This window comes from Camelus ferus, chromosome 33, assembly GCF_009834535.1.
Source record: "Camelus ferus isolate YT-003-E chromosome 33, BCGSAC_Cfer_1.0, whole genome shotgun sequence".
Taxonomy (NCBI): domain Eukaryota; kingdom Metazoa; phylum Chordata; class Mammalia; order Artiodactyla; family Camelidae; genus Camelus; species Camelus ferus.
In genome coordinates, this window is record NC_045728.1 from 11,816,180 (window position 1) to 11,829,394 (window position 13,215).

The 13,215-nt window shown below is 39.8% G+C and overlaps 2 protein-coding genes across 4 annotated transcripts in view; one reads left to right on the plus strand and one right to left on the minus strand.

Annotated features, from left to right (window-relative positions):
* Nucleotides 1–13,215, minus strand: part of CD3E (CD3e molecule) — a 42,890-nt gene that overhangs the window by 29,314 nt on the left and 361 nt on the right. The window lies entirely within an intron of this gene.
* MPZL2 (myelin protein zero like 2) lies at nt 2,890–11,585 on the plus strand. The gene is made up of 6 exons (XM_006175327.3): nt 2,890–3,182; nt 4,158–4,324; nt 4,597–4,807; nt 6,875–7,022; nt 9,047–9,122; nt 10,601–11,585. The coding sequence occupies exons 1-5, from the start codon at nt 3,125–3,127 to the stop codon at nt 9,108–9,110; spliced, it is 648 nt and encodes a 215-aa protein (XP_006175389.2). The 5' UTR covers nt 2,890–3,124; the 3' UTR covers nt 9,111–9,122; nt 10,601–11,585.

Sequence of the window (13,215 nt, forward strand, 5' to 3'; positions counted from 1 at the left end):
GGGGCCTGATGAGAAATCTGGTTGAGTATGTGGCAGTTAATGTCCTTCCCTTATCATTTTTTGTGGTCCTGGGAAATACCAAAGTAATTCTCTTCTCCGATCACTATTAGCTACTCCCAACTGATATATTTGTCAGGATCAAGTCCATACACCTTAGAAGAGCGACTGAGGCCCCTCAGCACCTGGGCCCAGCCTCTCTCCAGCCTCCTGACCTACCACGAGGAGCTGCATTTGTTTCTCCTCTCTTCTCTCCAGTCATCCTTTTAGGACTGGTTCAAAAGTCACAGATACGGTAATTATCTGTTTACATATACACTCCACCTCCCAATCCTCTTTAGATTGATTTCCGCAGCCCCACCCCCCGCAGAAATGTCTTAGTCTACTCTGTATGTTTAGCCCAGAACATAACAAAAACTTAATAAAGCTTTTCTAGTAAGAAAGACATATGGACCACACTTTTAAGTAAAAACTTTATCTGAATCACCTTAAGAGCTAAGTTATTTGTTTTCCTTGCTTCAGAGAATGCTATTTTCATCTTGCGGTGAAAAACAACATTTTTGCCTAGGAAGTTAAGACAACTTTACAAATATTGATACAGGCCAGTTGTCCTTTTTGTCTCTTGAGCCCCCAGTGAGTTTCTCACTGGCCAAGGTCTAGGTATTCTTTAGAAATATTTTTACGAAACGTGGGACAGAGGGACTGGGACAGAAGAGGTGCTTTTAAAACCATTAGTATGCCATGAATTTTAATGATCAGAAATTTTTTTCTGGGAAATTTAGAAAAAAATGATGTCTCTGAGAATTTCATTTTTCTTCCTTTTAATCTCCAGAATGCCTCTTTCTTTTCTCTCCTTTGCCCAGATACTAACTGTAACTCAGACCTTACCCAGATGCCTCCAGCTTTGATCAAAAGTCCTGCTGACGGGCATCCTGGGGACTCTTTTGGGACAGACATTCTTTTTGCTTAGTGTTTTCTCTACTTAACAAGTCCAGCCCTTGGCCTCTCCCCTCCCCACCCAGGGAGGGGAACTGGGTGCCTCTCCTGTTAACTGGAAGGAATTGGGCGTTGCTGGGCACCAAGCCAGGAACTTGAACTCTGTTGAGGAATGGGATCTGGGCAGCAGCGGAGTCTCAGAGCAGGCCTGGTAGCCGGCTCACAGGGAGGCTGGCTACCTGGGGGAGAGTCTTCGGCTCCGGACAACAGGCAGTTTGTTCAGTTCTTCCTGCCCCAATTCCTCTCCTGCTGTTGTTCACCGTATCCCTGAGCCCCTTGGTAACTCGACCTCTCACCAAATTTTGCAATTTGCGGTTGACTTGGAAACCTCAGGCTCTACCTCCTTTCTTCAGAGCTGCATTTCCCTGCAGCAAGTTAAAAGCCAACAAAGAGGATCAAGTTTCCTTCACTCCTTTCCTTTCAGGCTCCTGGGGCTGAACTCTTTGGATCTCCACACCAGAAAAGCTCCATCTCATCCTATCACCATTTTAAATGTTTCCCCAGCATTCTGATTTTCAGTTGATTTCTGACCTAGAAGCTGACAAAGGAGCCAAACACTCTCAGAAACACTCATCATAGTCCTCTTATGCTCGGCCCTGCCTGCCTTCATAGGGGGGTAGCCCCTGGTTTCTCGGTCCTAACAGGGACGGATTTGGGTGGTGGGTTACTGTTTTGCTCCACATCATGACATCTTTCTTCTGCTGATTTTCTGTCCTCTTTTGTTTTTCTTTGTCTTCTGTCCTCTGCCCCTCTCTCCGTGGAATTTTTTCTTCCCTCCTGACGATGTTTTATTTTTTCTAGTCAGCCCGCCCCTTCCTCCCTCTCCTGGAAACTTCTTTGTTCCAGGGTTTCACTAGGAGGTTTTGTGAATCACTAAAGAGTTTCTAGATCGCTAATCCAGGGATAAGGGCAGTTTGTTTCTGTTCAGGGTTAGATTCCTGGTCCAGCCTACTTCTTAACAGCACGTGGAGTCTTCATCCTCCTGCTGCTGTTTCAACGCTGCTTCGTTAATCCATAACAATTACCCATCCTCTTCCCAGACTAGGAGGCACCCTCTCTCAGTCCTCAACTGTTTAGATTTCTCAGACAGATGGCTGCTCTAAAAATGACAGATAAAATCTGAGGTACAATAAAGTTATTATGCAAACCTTTTCCGTGACAGTCCTCTGTCTGTTCACGTTAGCTGTTATTTTATGGAAGGAGCGCTAGAATTTAGAGTAAAAGAAAGTTCTAGTTTTGCTACCTATTGGCTGTGCAAGTCACTTACCTCCTCTGGGGTCTTAATGTCCTCACTGGTAAAATAGGAACATTTCATGGGAGTGTTGTGTAGAGGAACGAACAAGCAAGAAAGCACTTTGCACACTATTGAGACGGTAGGGTGAATGAGCTGGGATGTGGTCCTGATTCCTCTTTAAATCCTTCAAAGGTAAAGGGTCATTAAACACTGATATTTGTTTTGGTCAGTCTATTTTAGGTAGGTCTGAGGGAAGGCTACAAGCCAGAAAAGGAATAGAGATCCTCGTGGTAACATCTGGCTAAAATCCAGGGTATAAACTGTAGGGTTTCTTGAACACTGAGGGTCCTGAGGAATTTGGATTGTGCTGGAGTTAGGAAGCCATCTAAGCTACTGTGGCCCCAGGGAGGTGCTTTGGGAAGTGGAATCACCGCAGGCAGGTCCAGCATTCACTTCCCAGGCAAGCATAAAGCCTGTTTGAAAAAAGAGTGTGTGTGTGAGCCAGACCCAAAGCTGCCTGGGCCGTTTCAGACTGGTACCACCTCCTCTGGCTGTGTCTGAGGCCATCCAGAGGCCAGAGTCCAGACAAACTAGAAAGTGAAGACAGAACTGCAGCTTGGGACTTTGTGCAGACGTGTTGGTAGCGCAGAAGGCAGGAGGGAAGCAGGGAAGGCGGGGAGGAGGGCGTTGGGCGCTGAGGCCCCACCTTTCATTCCAGCGAACTGCGCCAGCAGAGCAGCAATGAGTCACAGGCGCGGGTGCTCGGATTCCCATAGGTGAGGGACTGACTCCTCTCCCCGGAAAGCGCAGGGCTTTCCTCGTGGAGTGGCCTCAGCAGGGTGCTGGAGCGCTTGGTCTGCCCGGCCTGGTCTCCGGGGCCGGGACTGGGTTTCCCTCATGTATGGCAAGAGCCCTGCGCGTGCTGCGCTTTTTCTCCTGGGCGTACAGCTCACAGGTAAGAGCTGGCGGGCTCCTCTGAGCATTTCCCCCTTCGCTGCCTTTGACCCTATAAAGCTAATTGTCTAAGAAGCTGCAGGAGTCATTTTTTGAAGCCTGAGCCACAGTTGCATTTCGTTATAGTTTTGACTTTAATGAAGCTGAAGTGGTGGGCTGTTTGGGGGGAACTGCTTTTGGACAAACAGGTTTAGGTGTGTTCCGGCTGCCAGTGAGTCGGGCACAGAGAGGGCTTTCTAATCTCAGGTTACACACCATTTTTTTTTGTGGCTGCTCTCATCCTCCCACGGCAGGCAGGACTGGGCACTTGGATTTCTGTGTGTGGGTCTTGTCTGGGACTTTCGGCAGCACTGGGAAAGCTAGGACTGTTAAGGAGAGAGACCCACTGTGGTTTTGAAACTTTCCCAACATGCACATTCTATATGTAAATATCATGGTCAAAAAATGCCATGTGGTATAAAGGTTCCGGCAGTACAGGCAAGCTGAGCTCTCTGAGACTGATGAATAGTTTCTGCAGAAGACTAGAAACAGTACAAAATTCACATAACAAGAACCTTTTCTGGAACACTCACCTGCTAGGGGACCATTATACACATAATACATAATGCTTATCTGAATATGTGTCTAATTCATGTTCTGATTAGTTTTGATTTTTTGTTTCTGCTTTCAATTTTATTTGCTGACTTTTGTAGTTTGTTACAGCAGTTTTGAAGTGGGTACCTTGAGGCTAGGGTATCATGCATCGGAGAGAGTGAGAGCATTAAGTAAAGGCTCACTGTGTGGTATTAAGGCATGGGAGGGTCAAAGTTGCATGACTTAGGTGTAGGTAGACTCTGGGTGAAGTGAGTTTGAGTAAGAGCTGGGGCATCACAGTTCTGTTAAATGCCCTACTCAGAACTTTATTTTAGTAGTGTCAGCGGAAATTCTTTTAATACACATCTTCTGTTAACCTTTCTTTCCTCATTTTTTATTGTAGTTTTTTGGCCATTAGCAGCTGTGGAAATTTACACCCCCCGTGTGCTGGAGGCTGTCAATGGAACAGATGTTCGGTTAAAATGCACTTTCTCCAGCTTTGCTCCTGTGGGCGATGCTCTAACAGTGACCTGGAATTTCCGTCCTCAAGATGGGGGGCCTGAGCAGTTTGTAAGTAGGGGGCTCTCGGTTAGGAAAATAAGCCTGTCCATTTCTCCTTGCCCTTGTATTTCTCTTAGCAGCAAGCACAGGGTAGAGCTGGGAAACAATTCTTGGGAAAGAGACGGTCAGAACTGAGAAGCCAGTGAAGGGGAAAGCAAGAGGTCCTTGCAGGAGAGCTGCAGACAGGGCAGTCAGGCTTGCTGGTGTTTCTCTTATGCTCCTGCCATCTCAGCCTCCCTGCCCAGGTACCGAATAAGCCCTTCGGCATTTCTCCTCTCTAGGTTTTCTACTATCACTTGGATCCCTTCAAACCCATGAGTGGGCGTTTCAAGGACCGGGTGGTCTGGGATGGGAACCCTGAGAGGTACGATGCCTCCATCCTCCTCTGGAAGCTGCAGTTTGATGACAATGGGACGTACACCTGCCAGGTGAAGAACCCACCTGATGTTGATGGGCTGATAGGGGAGATCCGGCTCAGCGTTGTGCACACTGGTAGGTGATGCAGAGAAAAATGGTTTTAGAAAGTGAGAGCTTGTAGAAAAGAGAGGGGGAATCTTCAGTGATGACTGAAAGAGTAGAGAGAAGGACCAACCCTTCAGATCTGGAGGTTACAGAGAGAGAGCGAAGAGTCCTGGGGTAAAAAGAGAAAGGCTTTGTTTGGCTGTGGAAAGAAATGGAAAATAAAGCAAAGGGAGGCAGGGAATCTGTTACAAAAATGGCATCGAGATCGTGAAAGGGAGAGGAAACAACTCTTCGATAAAAGGCTAACAGTAGGTCCATTCATTCACTCACTCATTTATTTACAAAACACTGTTGAGTACCTACTTCTCTGTCAGGCACTGTCCAAAGTACTATCTCATTTAATCCTCACACCCACACTCAGATTCCAGTCCTGGTAGCTATTGTTTACTGAGCACTTCCCCTGTGCCAGGGGCTTTGTGTATCACATTTAATCTTTACATATCCTATCAGTTTATTGTGTTTAGTGCTCCTCCCCTCATTTTACTAATGAGGAAACTGATGCTCATAGAGGTTAAGTCACTTGACCAAAGTCATTTAGCTGATAAATGGAGTCACTCAGAACTCAAACCCAAGCATCTCTGTCTCCAAAACTGTGCTCCAAACCAATGCATTGTATTGCCTGCAGTCCTAAAAGGGCAGCCTGGAGAACTGCCAGATAACAAACAGAAAACACCATAAAACTCAGGAGTTGTAAATTTGAGTTTGAGTCACTGCTATTGTTTACCAGCTGTAAATCATTTTTTCTTCTCTTGTAAAGTGAGAATAATATAGCAAGGATTATGGTGAAGATAAAATAAAGCAATAAATGTAAAAATTCCCCAAACTCTGAATTGTACTGAAAATTATAATAGCTACCATATACTGAATGTTTAGTTTGTGTGGGCACAGCATGGAGCAATTTACAGAAGGAATTTTATTTTTTATAAGAACTCAAGAAATGAATATTTTAATCTCTATTTTACACATCAAGGAAACTGAGGCTCAGAGAAGTTAATTACCCCAAATCACACAGGAGCTGGTATTTTAACCTGTCTCTGGTGTATGCTCTTAACCAACACACTATTACTACCCAAAATGTAAGCCTATAAAAGGGCATGACTTCCTTCTTTCATTCCTAGTACCATCCTTCAAAATCCTATCAACAGAGAGCTGTGTGACCTTAGGGAAGTCATTTTATTATTGAAAGAAGTAATGTAATATCTTTGGACCTCAGTTTCTTCAAAGCAAAATGAACAGGTTAGATAAGAACACATGGTTCCTAACCATGCTAGGATCGCTACTCTTTGAGAATCTAATGATTCTCGCTTACCACAAACAATGCACACACAGTGTGACATGGATTCTGTGGGCTTGTGCCCACCCCTCACCTGCAACAGTCCTTCACAGACTCTAGGCCGGGAACCCCTTGGCTAGATATTCTCTAACGTCTTTTCTGACTCCGAGGGTTTGTTGAAATTTAAATCAGAAATCAAGCTAAAAAACAAGAGACCCAGGCTTCCCAGACTCTCGTGTGGTTTTAGGGACCCTTCCCTCTGGGTTCCCTCTTGGATTATTTCTTTACTAGGCTATAGTTTCTGATTTACTTGCCTTTCTTTCCAGTGGGCATGAGTTCCTTGAAAGTAATGTCTTTTTTGGCTTTGTACTTCCACTGAGGTGCCCGGAACATAATAGGCCCTTAATAAACCTGGATAAAAGACTGAATGAATGACAGAGCTGAGAAGGATACAGGGAGAGATACTTTGGACACTGGATTTGATTAGGTCAGGAATAACCTTACCCCACTGGGCAGTTCAACCGGCCCAGTGGTTCTCAAAATTTTAGCATGCATCAGAATCACCTGGAGGACAAGTTAAAACAGATTGCTGGGCCCCACCTGTAATTCAGTAGGTCTGGGGTGGGGCCGGATAAAACTCTGGTTAATAAGGTAGGAGAGAGGAAGATTCCATTTAAGGATGAAAATACATCCCTCTTTTATCTTTGGATTTCATCATAGTCCTCCTCTTTTCAGAATCCTAACTTGATCTTTTCTCTTTCCAGTACGCTTCTCTGAGATCCACTTCCTGGCTCTGGCCATTGGCTCCGCCTGTGCACTGATGGTCATAATAGTAATCGCGGTGGTCCTCTTCCAGCATTTCCGAAAAAAGAAATGGGCTGAAAGAGCTCATAAAGTGGTGGAGATAAAATCGTAAGGCTGGGCAGTTCTGGGAAAGTCTTCTAACACCGTTTTATGACAACTTTTGGTATTTTACAATGGGGCTAAATAATTGTTGAACAGATGTTCTTCCTTGTGAGTAAATCTTCTATAAAAGAATTCAAATTCACAAGCGAGATAAATGAGAGAGTGAATTAGTAGCTTTAGTTTCTTAATTTTACAGAAGATTTCATTATAGGCTTTCTTTACTATGTAGGATTTGACAGTACAAGAATTTGTTTATGTAACGCTTTCCTAGGACATTCCTTACTTTTACTGCAAAGCACACATTTTTAAGAACTACTGGGCTGTCAGCAGGGGCTCTATGAATCAGTGCCTAGGAAAGTCAGCTGTGCTAATAAAAGGTGCTCAATAATTTTTTTCATTGAGATAAAATTTATATAACATAGCATAAAATTCATTATTTAATGTTCACAAAGTTGTGTAATCATCACCCCTGATTCCAGAGAGAAACTCCATACCCTGTAGCCATCACTCCCTATTTTCCTCTCCCACCTGCCCCTGACAACTACTAACCTGCTTTTGGTCTCTGTGGATTTACCTATTTTGGACATTTCATATAAAGAGAATCATACAATATGTGACATTTAATGACTTTGTATAATGCTTTCAAAGTTCATCCATGTTATAGTACTTCATTCCTTTCTATGGCTGCATAATATTCCATCGACTGTGTATACCACATTTTGTTTATCCATTCAGTTGATGGACACTGAAGTTTTCCCCATTTTTTTGGCTATTATTATTAATGCTACTATGAACATTCATTACACATTTTTGTGTGGGCATATGTTTTCAATTCTCCTGGGTATACATTTAGAAATGGAGTTACTAGGATATATAGTAACTCTATGTTTACCTTCTTGAAGAATTGCCAGACTATTTTCCAAAACAGCTGCACCATTTTGTATTCCCATCAGCAATGTATGAGGGTTCCAGTTTGCCTACATCCTCGACAGCACTTGTATTGTCTGTCCTTTTGATTATAGTTACCCAGTGGGTGTGAAGTGCTAACTCACTGAAGTTTTGATTTGCATTTTCCTAGTGGCTAATGATGCTGAGCATCCTTCCATGTGCTTATTGGCTATGTATCTAATTTGGAGACAGCTATTCAAACATTTTGTCCATTTTAAAATTAGGTTGTCTTTTTATTGTTTAGTTTAAAAAATTCTTTATATATTCTGGAGTATACAAAAGTGCCATATTAGATACAAGATTTGCAATTATTTTCTCCCATTCTGTGAGTTACCTTTCCACTATCTTCATAGTGTCCTTTGAAGCACAAAAGTTTTCATTTTGATGAAGTCTAATTTATTTTTCTTTTGTTGCTTATGTTGTTGGTGTCATATCTAAAAAAACCATCTCTAATCCAAGGTCAAAAGGATTTATGCCTATGTTTATTTCTAAGAGTTTTACATTTTAGTTCCTACATTTAGGTCTTTGACTCATTTTGAATCAATTCTTGTATATAGTGTGAGGTGGGAGTCCACATTTATTCTTTCCAGTTGTAATTTTTCAGCTATCCCAGCACCATTTGTTTCCTTTCCTCAAGAAATGTTTACTATAGCAAATAGAACTGATTTTAAGGAGCCCAATGAACTGCAACTCTGACCTGGTTTTAATAGAATAAAATCAATAAAGATGACTTCTAGATCAATACAATACTGTCTTTTTTGAGTAAGGAGTAGAAATTAGAGGCAGAATACTGATCGTAAACTAAGATGTCTGCTTTAAACATCTGGAGTTCCCAAGTTATATTCTCTTCTAGAAATATTCTGAATAGCGTCTAAGTTCATATACCCAGGGTCATATGGAGGAATGAGTCTTGTTAGTTAGACAGCACAAGTGGCTTAGCTTTTTGTAAGCTTAGATTTACTCCCAAGTGCATATGATTCCAAAAATTTGTGGGAAAATATCTCACTTGAAGCTTTGTAGGATTTGCCACGCTTGCTTCTTATCTTGTTCCCCTAACACTGGTCTCTGCTTCTTTGTTACAGAAAAGAAGAGGAAAGTCTCAACCAAGAAAAAAAGGCCTCTGTTTATTTAGAAGACACAGACTAACATTCTTAGATGGTAAGGTTCACAAATGGGTTGATTTCTTTCCTTAGCTTTCTTGTATGGCCCATCTCTAATGTGGCTCTCCCAGGTTATTTGTTAGGTGTTTCCTGTATGAAAAAAGAGAAGCTGGGGCAGAGAGATAAAAATCATCTGTTACGAATGGCTTCCCCTTTGAGTGTATTATGTGCAAAGGATTAGAAAGCTAGACCCTACTACCATTACAGCTGAGAGAATTCTAGAATTATTTTAGGGTTTGGGGTTACATTTACCACCACTAAGGATAATAAATTAACTTTCAACCTGTAAATAAATACTTTTCTGTAATGAAAGAATTAACACCTGCTTGTTTTCTTTTGTTCCATTGTAAACTAATGGCATTAAGAGAGTGACTCAATAGACACAAATGACATTTTGATAGGAGAACTTCTGTATAATATTTGGAATTGATTTCAACTCCTCTCATTTTGGGTTATTGGGACTATGAATCCAATTTGAGTGGTGCATAATTTTGTTTTTCCAGTTTTTAGGTTTATTAGGCTTAAAGGATAGGATGACTTATTTTTCATATGATCAGAATTTCTTCCATTCTCTGAAGTCCACTATTATTATTTGGAAAAAAAAAAGTCACATTTTTATAGCCTTAAGCCCCAGAGATTTATAAAATAGAATATGGAGAAAAATGATTCTATTGTAAACCTAGGAAACCAAATTTGGTATCAGAGAGATTTTTACCAACGGCTATTATTAAAATCCAGCAGATATTCTAATAAGTCAGGTTCATGGAAAATAAAGATGGGGGCTGTTTAAGAGTAAAAGAAATTTAAGGAAGTAACACAGTCAAGTGCAATGTGTGATCCTTGACTGGATGGATACTAGTTTGAACAAGCTAGTTGTAAAAAGATTTGGGGGGACAATTAGGAAAGTCTTCATATGAAAAATTTCAATATGAATAATATTAGGGAATATTGTTAGTTTTTATTAGGTATAGTAAGGGTATTGGGGTTAAGCAGGAAGTTGCCCCGACTTAAATGCATATTGGAGTATTGAGGGGTAAAATATCAATAATTTGTTTTAAAAACTTGAGCCCCTCCCCCAATATATATTTATAGCAAGTAAAGCAAAAATTGCTTTAAAATTAAGTGTTAGTGAGCTCTATACACTGTCTTCTCTACTTTTCTGTATATTTGATTTTGTTTATAATAAAGGGGTGCGGGGAGGAGAGAGACGGAAGGAATGTATGTATGTGAGTAAACTATGGGTCATCCGAGTGTCATGCAAGGCAGAGACTATGAATTAAGAACACTGACCCTGAGAACTGTGTAATAAGGATCAGGAAACTTCTTTTAAAAGTTAAATTAGAGGAGAACAAATACATTTAAGGATATTTTTCTTCACTATGGAGAATAAATCTAATAATATATATGTAATTCATAATGCCATATTGCACTCTTCCCAAATGCATTATCCATTTAAACTTTTGCTTTGTATTTCAGAAAGCTGAAGATTTCCAAGAACAAGAACCCTAAGATAAGTGAAGCTAATGGAAGCTTTACTTTGGCTTTTCCAGTTGTGACCCGTCTTCCAGCCAGCTCAGCAGTATATAACCACCTAGACAAGCAACACTCCTCTGGAGCCAGCATAGGGCCCTTCTTGAGCAGATACCACCAGATCCATATACAGCCCTGTTACTAAGGTTCTGTTTAATTTCAGAGTGCAAATATTTTTCAAATGCTCATTAGTTTTTGTATACTAAGCAGCTACATTTTTGCCCTTAAATACTCCTTGTGGATTATGGCTTATATACACATATATTGGCATCAAATGGGATAAAAGCCAATTTGTCAGAACATTTCCTTTAATATATTAATTTCTTAGGGCAGCATTCTTGTTACTAAAATTAATGTGTTTCCTTCTCACACTCTCAATTAAAAGGTGAGCTAATTCTCCTAGCTGTTTTTGATTGATTAACAGAACATCCTAAATTCAAACTGTTAAAGAACAGTTTGATTTTTATGGCTCTCCTTAAGTATGGGACACATCTTGTTTAATTGAATTTTTTTCAATATCCTAGATGGTAGGTTTTTGGTTTTTTTTTTTTTTTTTTTTTGTCTTTGTTTTTTGTTTTTGGTCAAGTGATCCAAGGTTTATGACAGCACAAGTCTACACCTGAATAATAGGGAAGGGTACATAAATGCTAATAGACTGACAAATATCGTCTCAAGATGAATTGCTTGTTACCTTTTTTCTGTACTGTGAAAGGCAATCAATAGCACAGATATTTCATGAGCAGTGAATGACTGTTTAGCTTATTATGTTTTTTCCCCCAATTCAGTTATCTATAACAACAGAGCAAAGTCAGTGCTCATTTGTAGACTGGAATAATTAAGCAGTTAAAATGAAGGATTCTGAAATAGTAATATATCACAATTAAAAAATTTAGGGCTGGTGAAAAAAATCAACCCTAAATGATGATAATTTTGTATAGTGTTATACAAAGCTCTGAGAATTGCAAGATATTATTTAAATTTCCCTTCCCTTCCCTCCCCTTCCCTTCCCTTCCCTTCCCCTTCTCTTCCCTTTCCCTTCTCTTCCCTTTCCCTTCTCTTTCCCTTTTTCTTTTCTTTTTTTTTTTGTCTTAACTCACTTGCTTGTTTCAGGGGAGGAAGGATTTGGTATGGCGACAAAGAAATACCAAAACTAACAGAATGAAACCAACTTTATTCTTTTTGTCCCTTACACAGGTAGATAAAAGAAATTTTATAAGTGGATTACAGAAAGAAGAGTGCTTTTAAAAAAGTATCTAGTTTCCCAGTGTCTTTCCAAATTAATGCTACAGGAGCATTTATTCAAAGAACTGAAAACATCTAAAAGTTTAGGCACTCCCTCCCCCCAAATCTTTACAGCTTGATATTTTCAGCTTTCACCAACTGGGCTGAAGATGTTATTTCTTTTAACAAACTGGAATTTCCATATAGGTTTTCTGTATTTAAAGCTGCTGAACTTTGATATTTTTCCCAATACTTAAAAAAAACTGGTATAACTTACATATGAACCCTGATTCTGAAATACATTTTATACTTATCTCATTTTGCCTTTTATACTATTTAAAAAGTAAAGTTTCAACACACAGTTTTGAAACTAAAAATTAGATTCAAGTCTATATTACCTTTCATTCACATTTTCTATTTTTCTCTATAATTCAGCCTTTGAAAAGATTGTAACTGGATATTTCTTCAAACAGCCTGGATGATGTTCCATAATTGTAAAGAAGTAGTTTTAAACTCAAGGAAAGTCTTTCCAGCAAAACTTGTAGCTTGTGTCTTGGCTAAATACTCGAGGGTTAATATAGCCCTGCTGTTCAGTGTCTTCTTAAAGAGAACTTTTGTATTGTAATTTATTTTTTATTGTGTCTTAAACACTTATGTAAATAACCTTCAGTAATAAAGAATTACCAATTATATAATTTGCTTATATGCAAATCTAAATATTTTACATAGCAAGTAACAGAAACAGATGGAAATATATTTGATCTCTACTGAAAAATTTTCTTGGAGGCAGCTTGGACGTCACTAATGGATAGAGTTGGTTTCTCCTGGATAAATACATCTATATGGATTTCCACAATAACTGGGAATTGGGCAAAACGAACTAGTTTGCATACTCTTCATAAGGAAAAGTATCACCTATTTCATTTGATACTCTTGCACTACCTTCTTAATAATAAAAACTACTAGCTTTCAAGTCTAGTAAAGGAATGGGCATTGAAAAATTAAGTTATTAACTTGCCCAAAGCTGAAGTATACTTTTGTTCCTCTTCTGCTTTCATTACATATGGGTAGATTGCAAGAGAATAGGCTGACTAACGAATTAGGATACCAATCCAACTCTTTTTTAGAAGGATGTGATACCATCTCTTCATTACACTTCAAGCACTGTGAAAACATTTTCTTATCTTTTCCAACCAAAAGAGACATAAATCTCAGTTTCTTTTTGTAATGATTTCACCATTGCCACTGTCAACAGCAGTTTAATAAACACTCAGTTTTGGTAGGTACTGAGTTGGATGCTACACATACAAAAAAAAAAAAACCAAAAAAACATAGTATGA

Coding starts and splice junctions, on each gene's coding strand:
- MPZL2 (XM_006175327.3), top strand. CDS start 3,125: ATGTATGGCAAGAGCCCTGCGCGTGCTGCGCTTTTTCTCCTGGGCGTA. Junction 3,183..4,157: donor CCTGGGCGTACAGCTCACAG/GTAAGAGCTGGC, acceptor TTTTTATTGTAG/TTTTTTGGCCATTAGCAGCT. Junction 7,023..9,046: donor AAAGTGGTGGAGATAAAATC/GTAAGGCTGGGC, acceptor TCTTTGTTACAG/AAAAGAAGAGGAAAGTCTCA.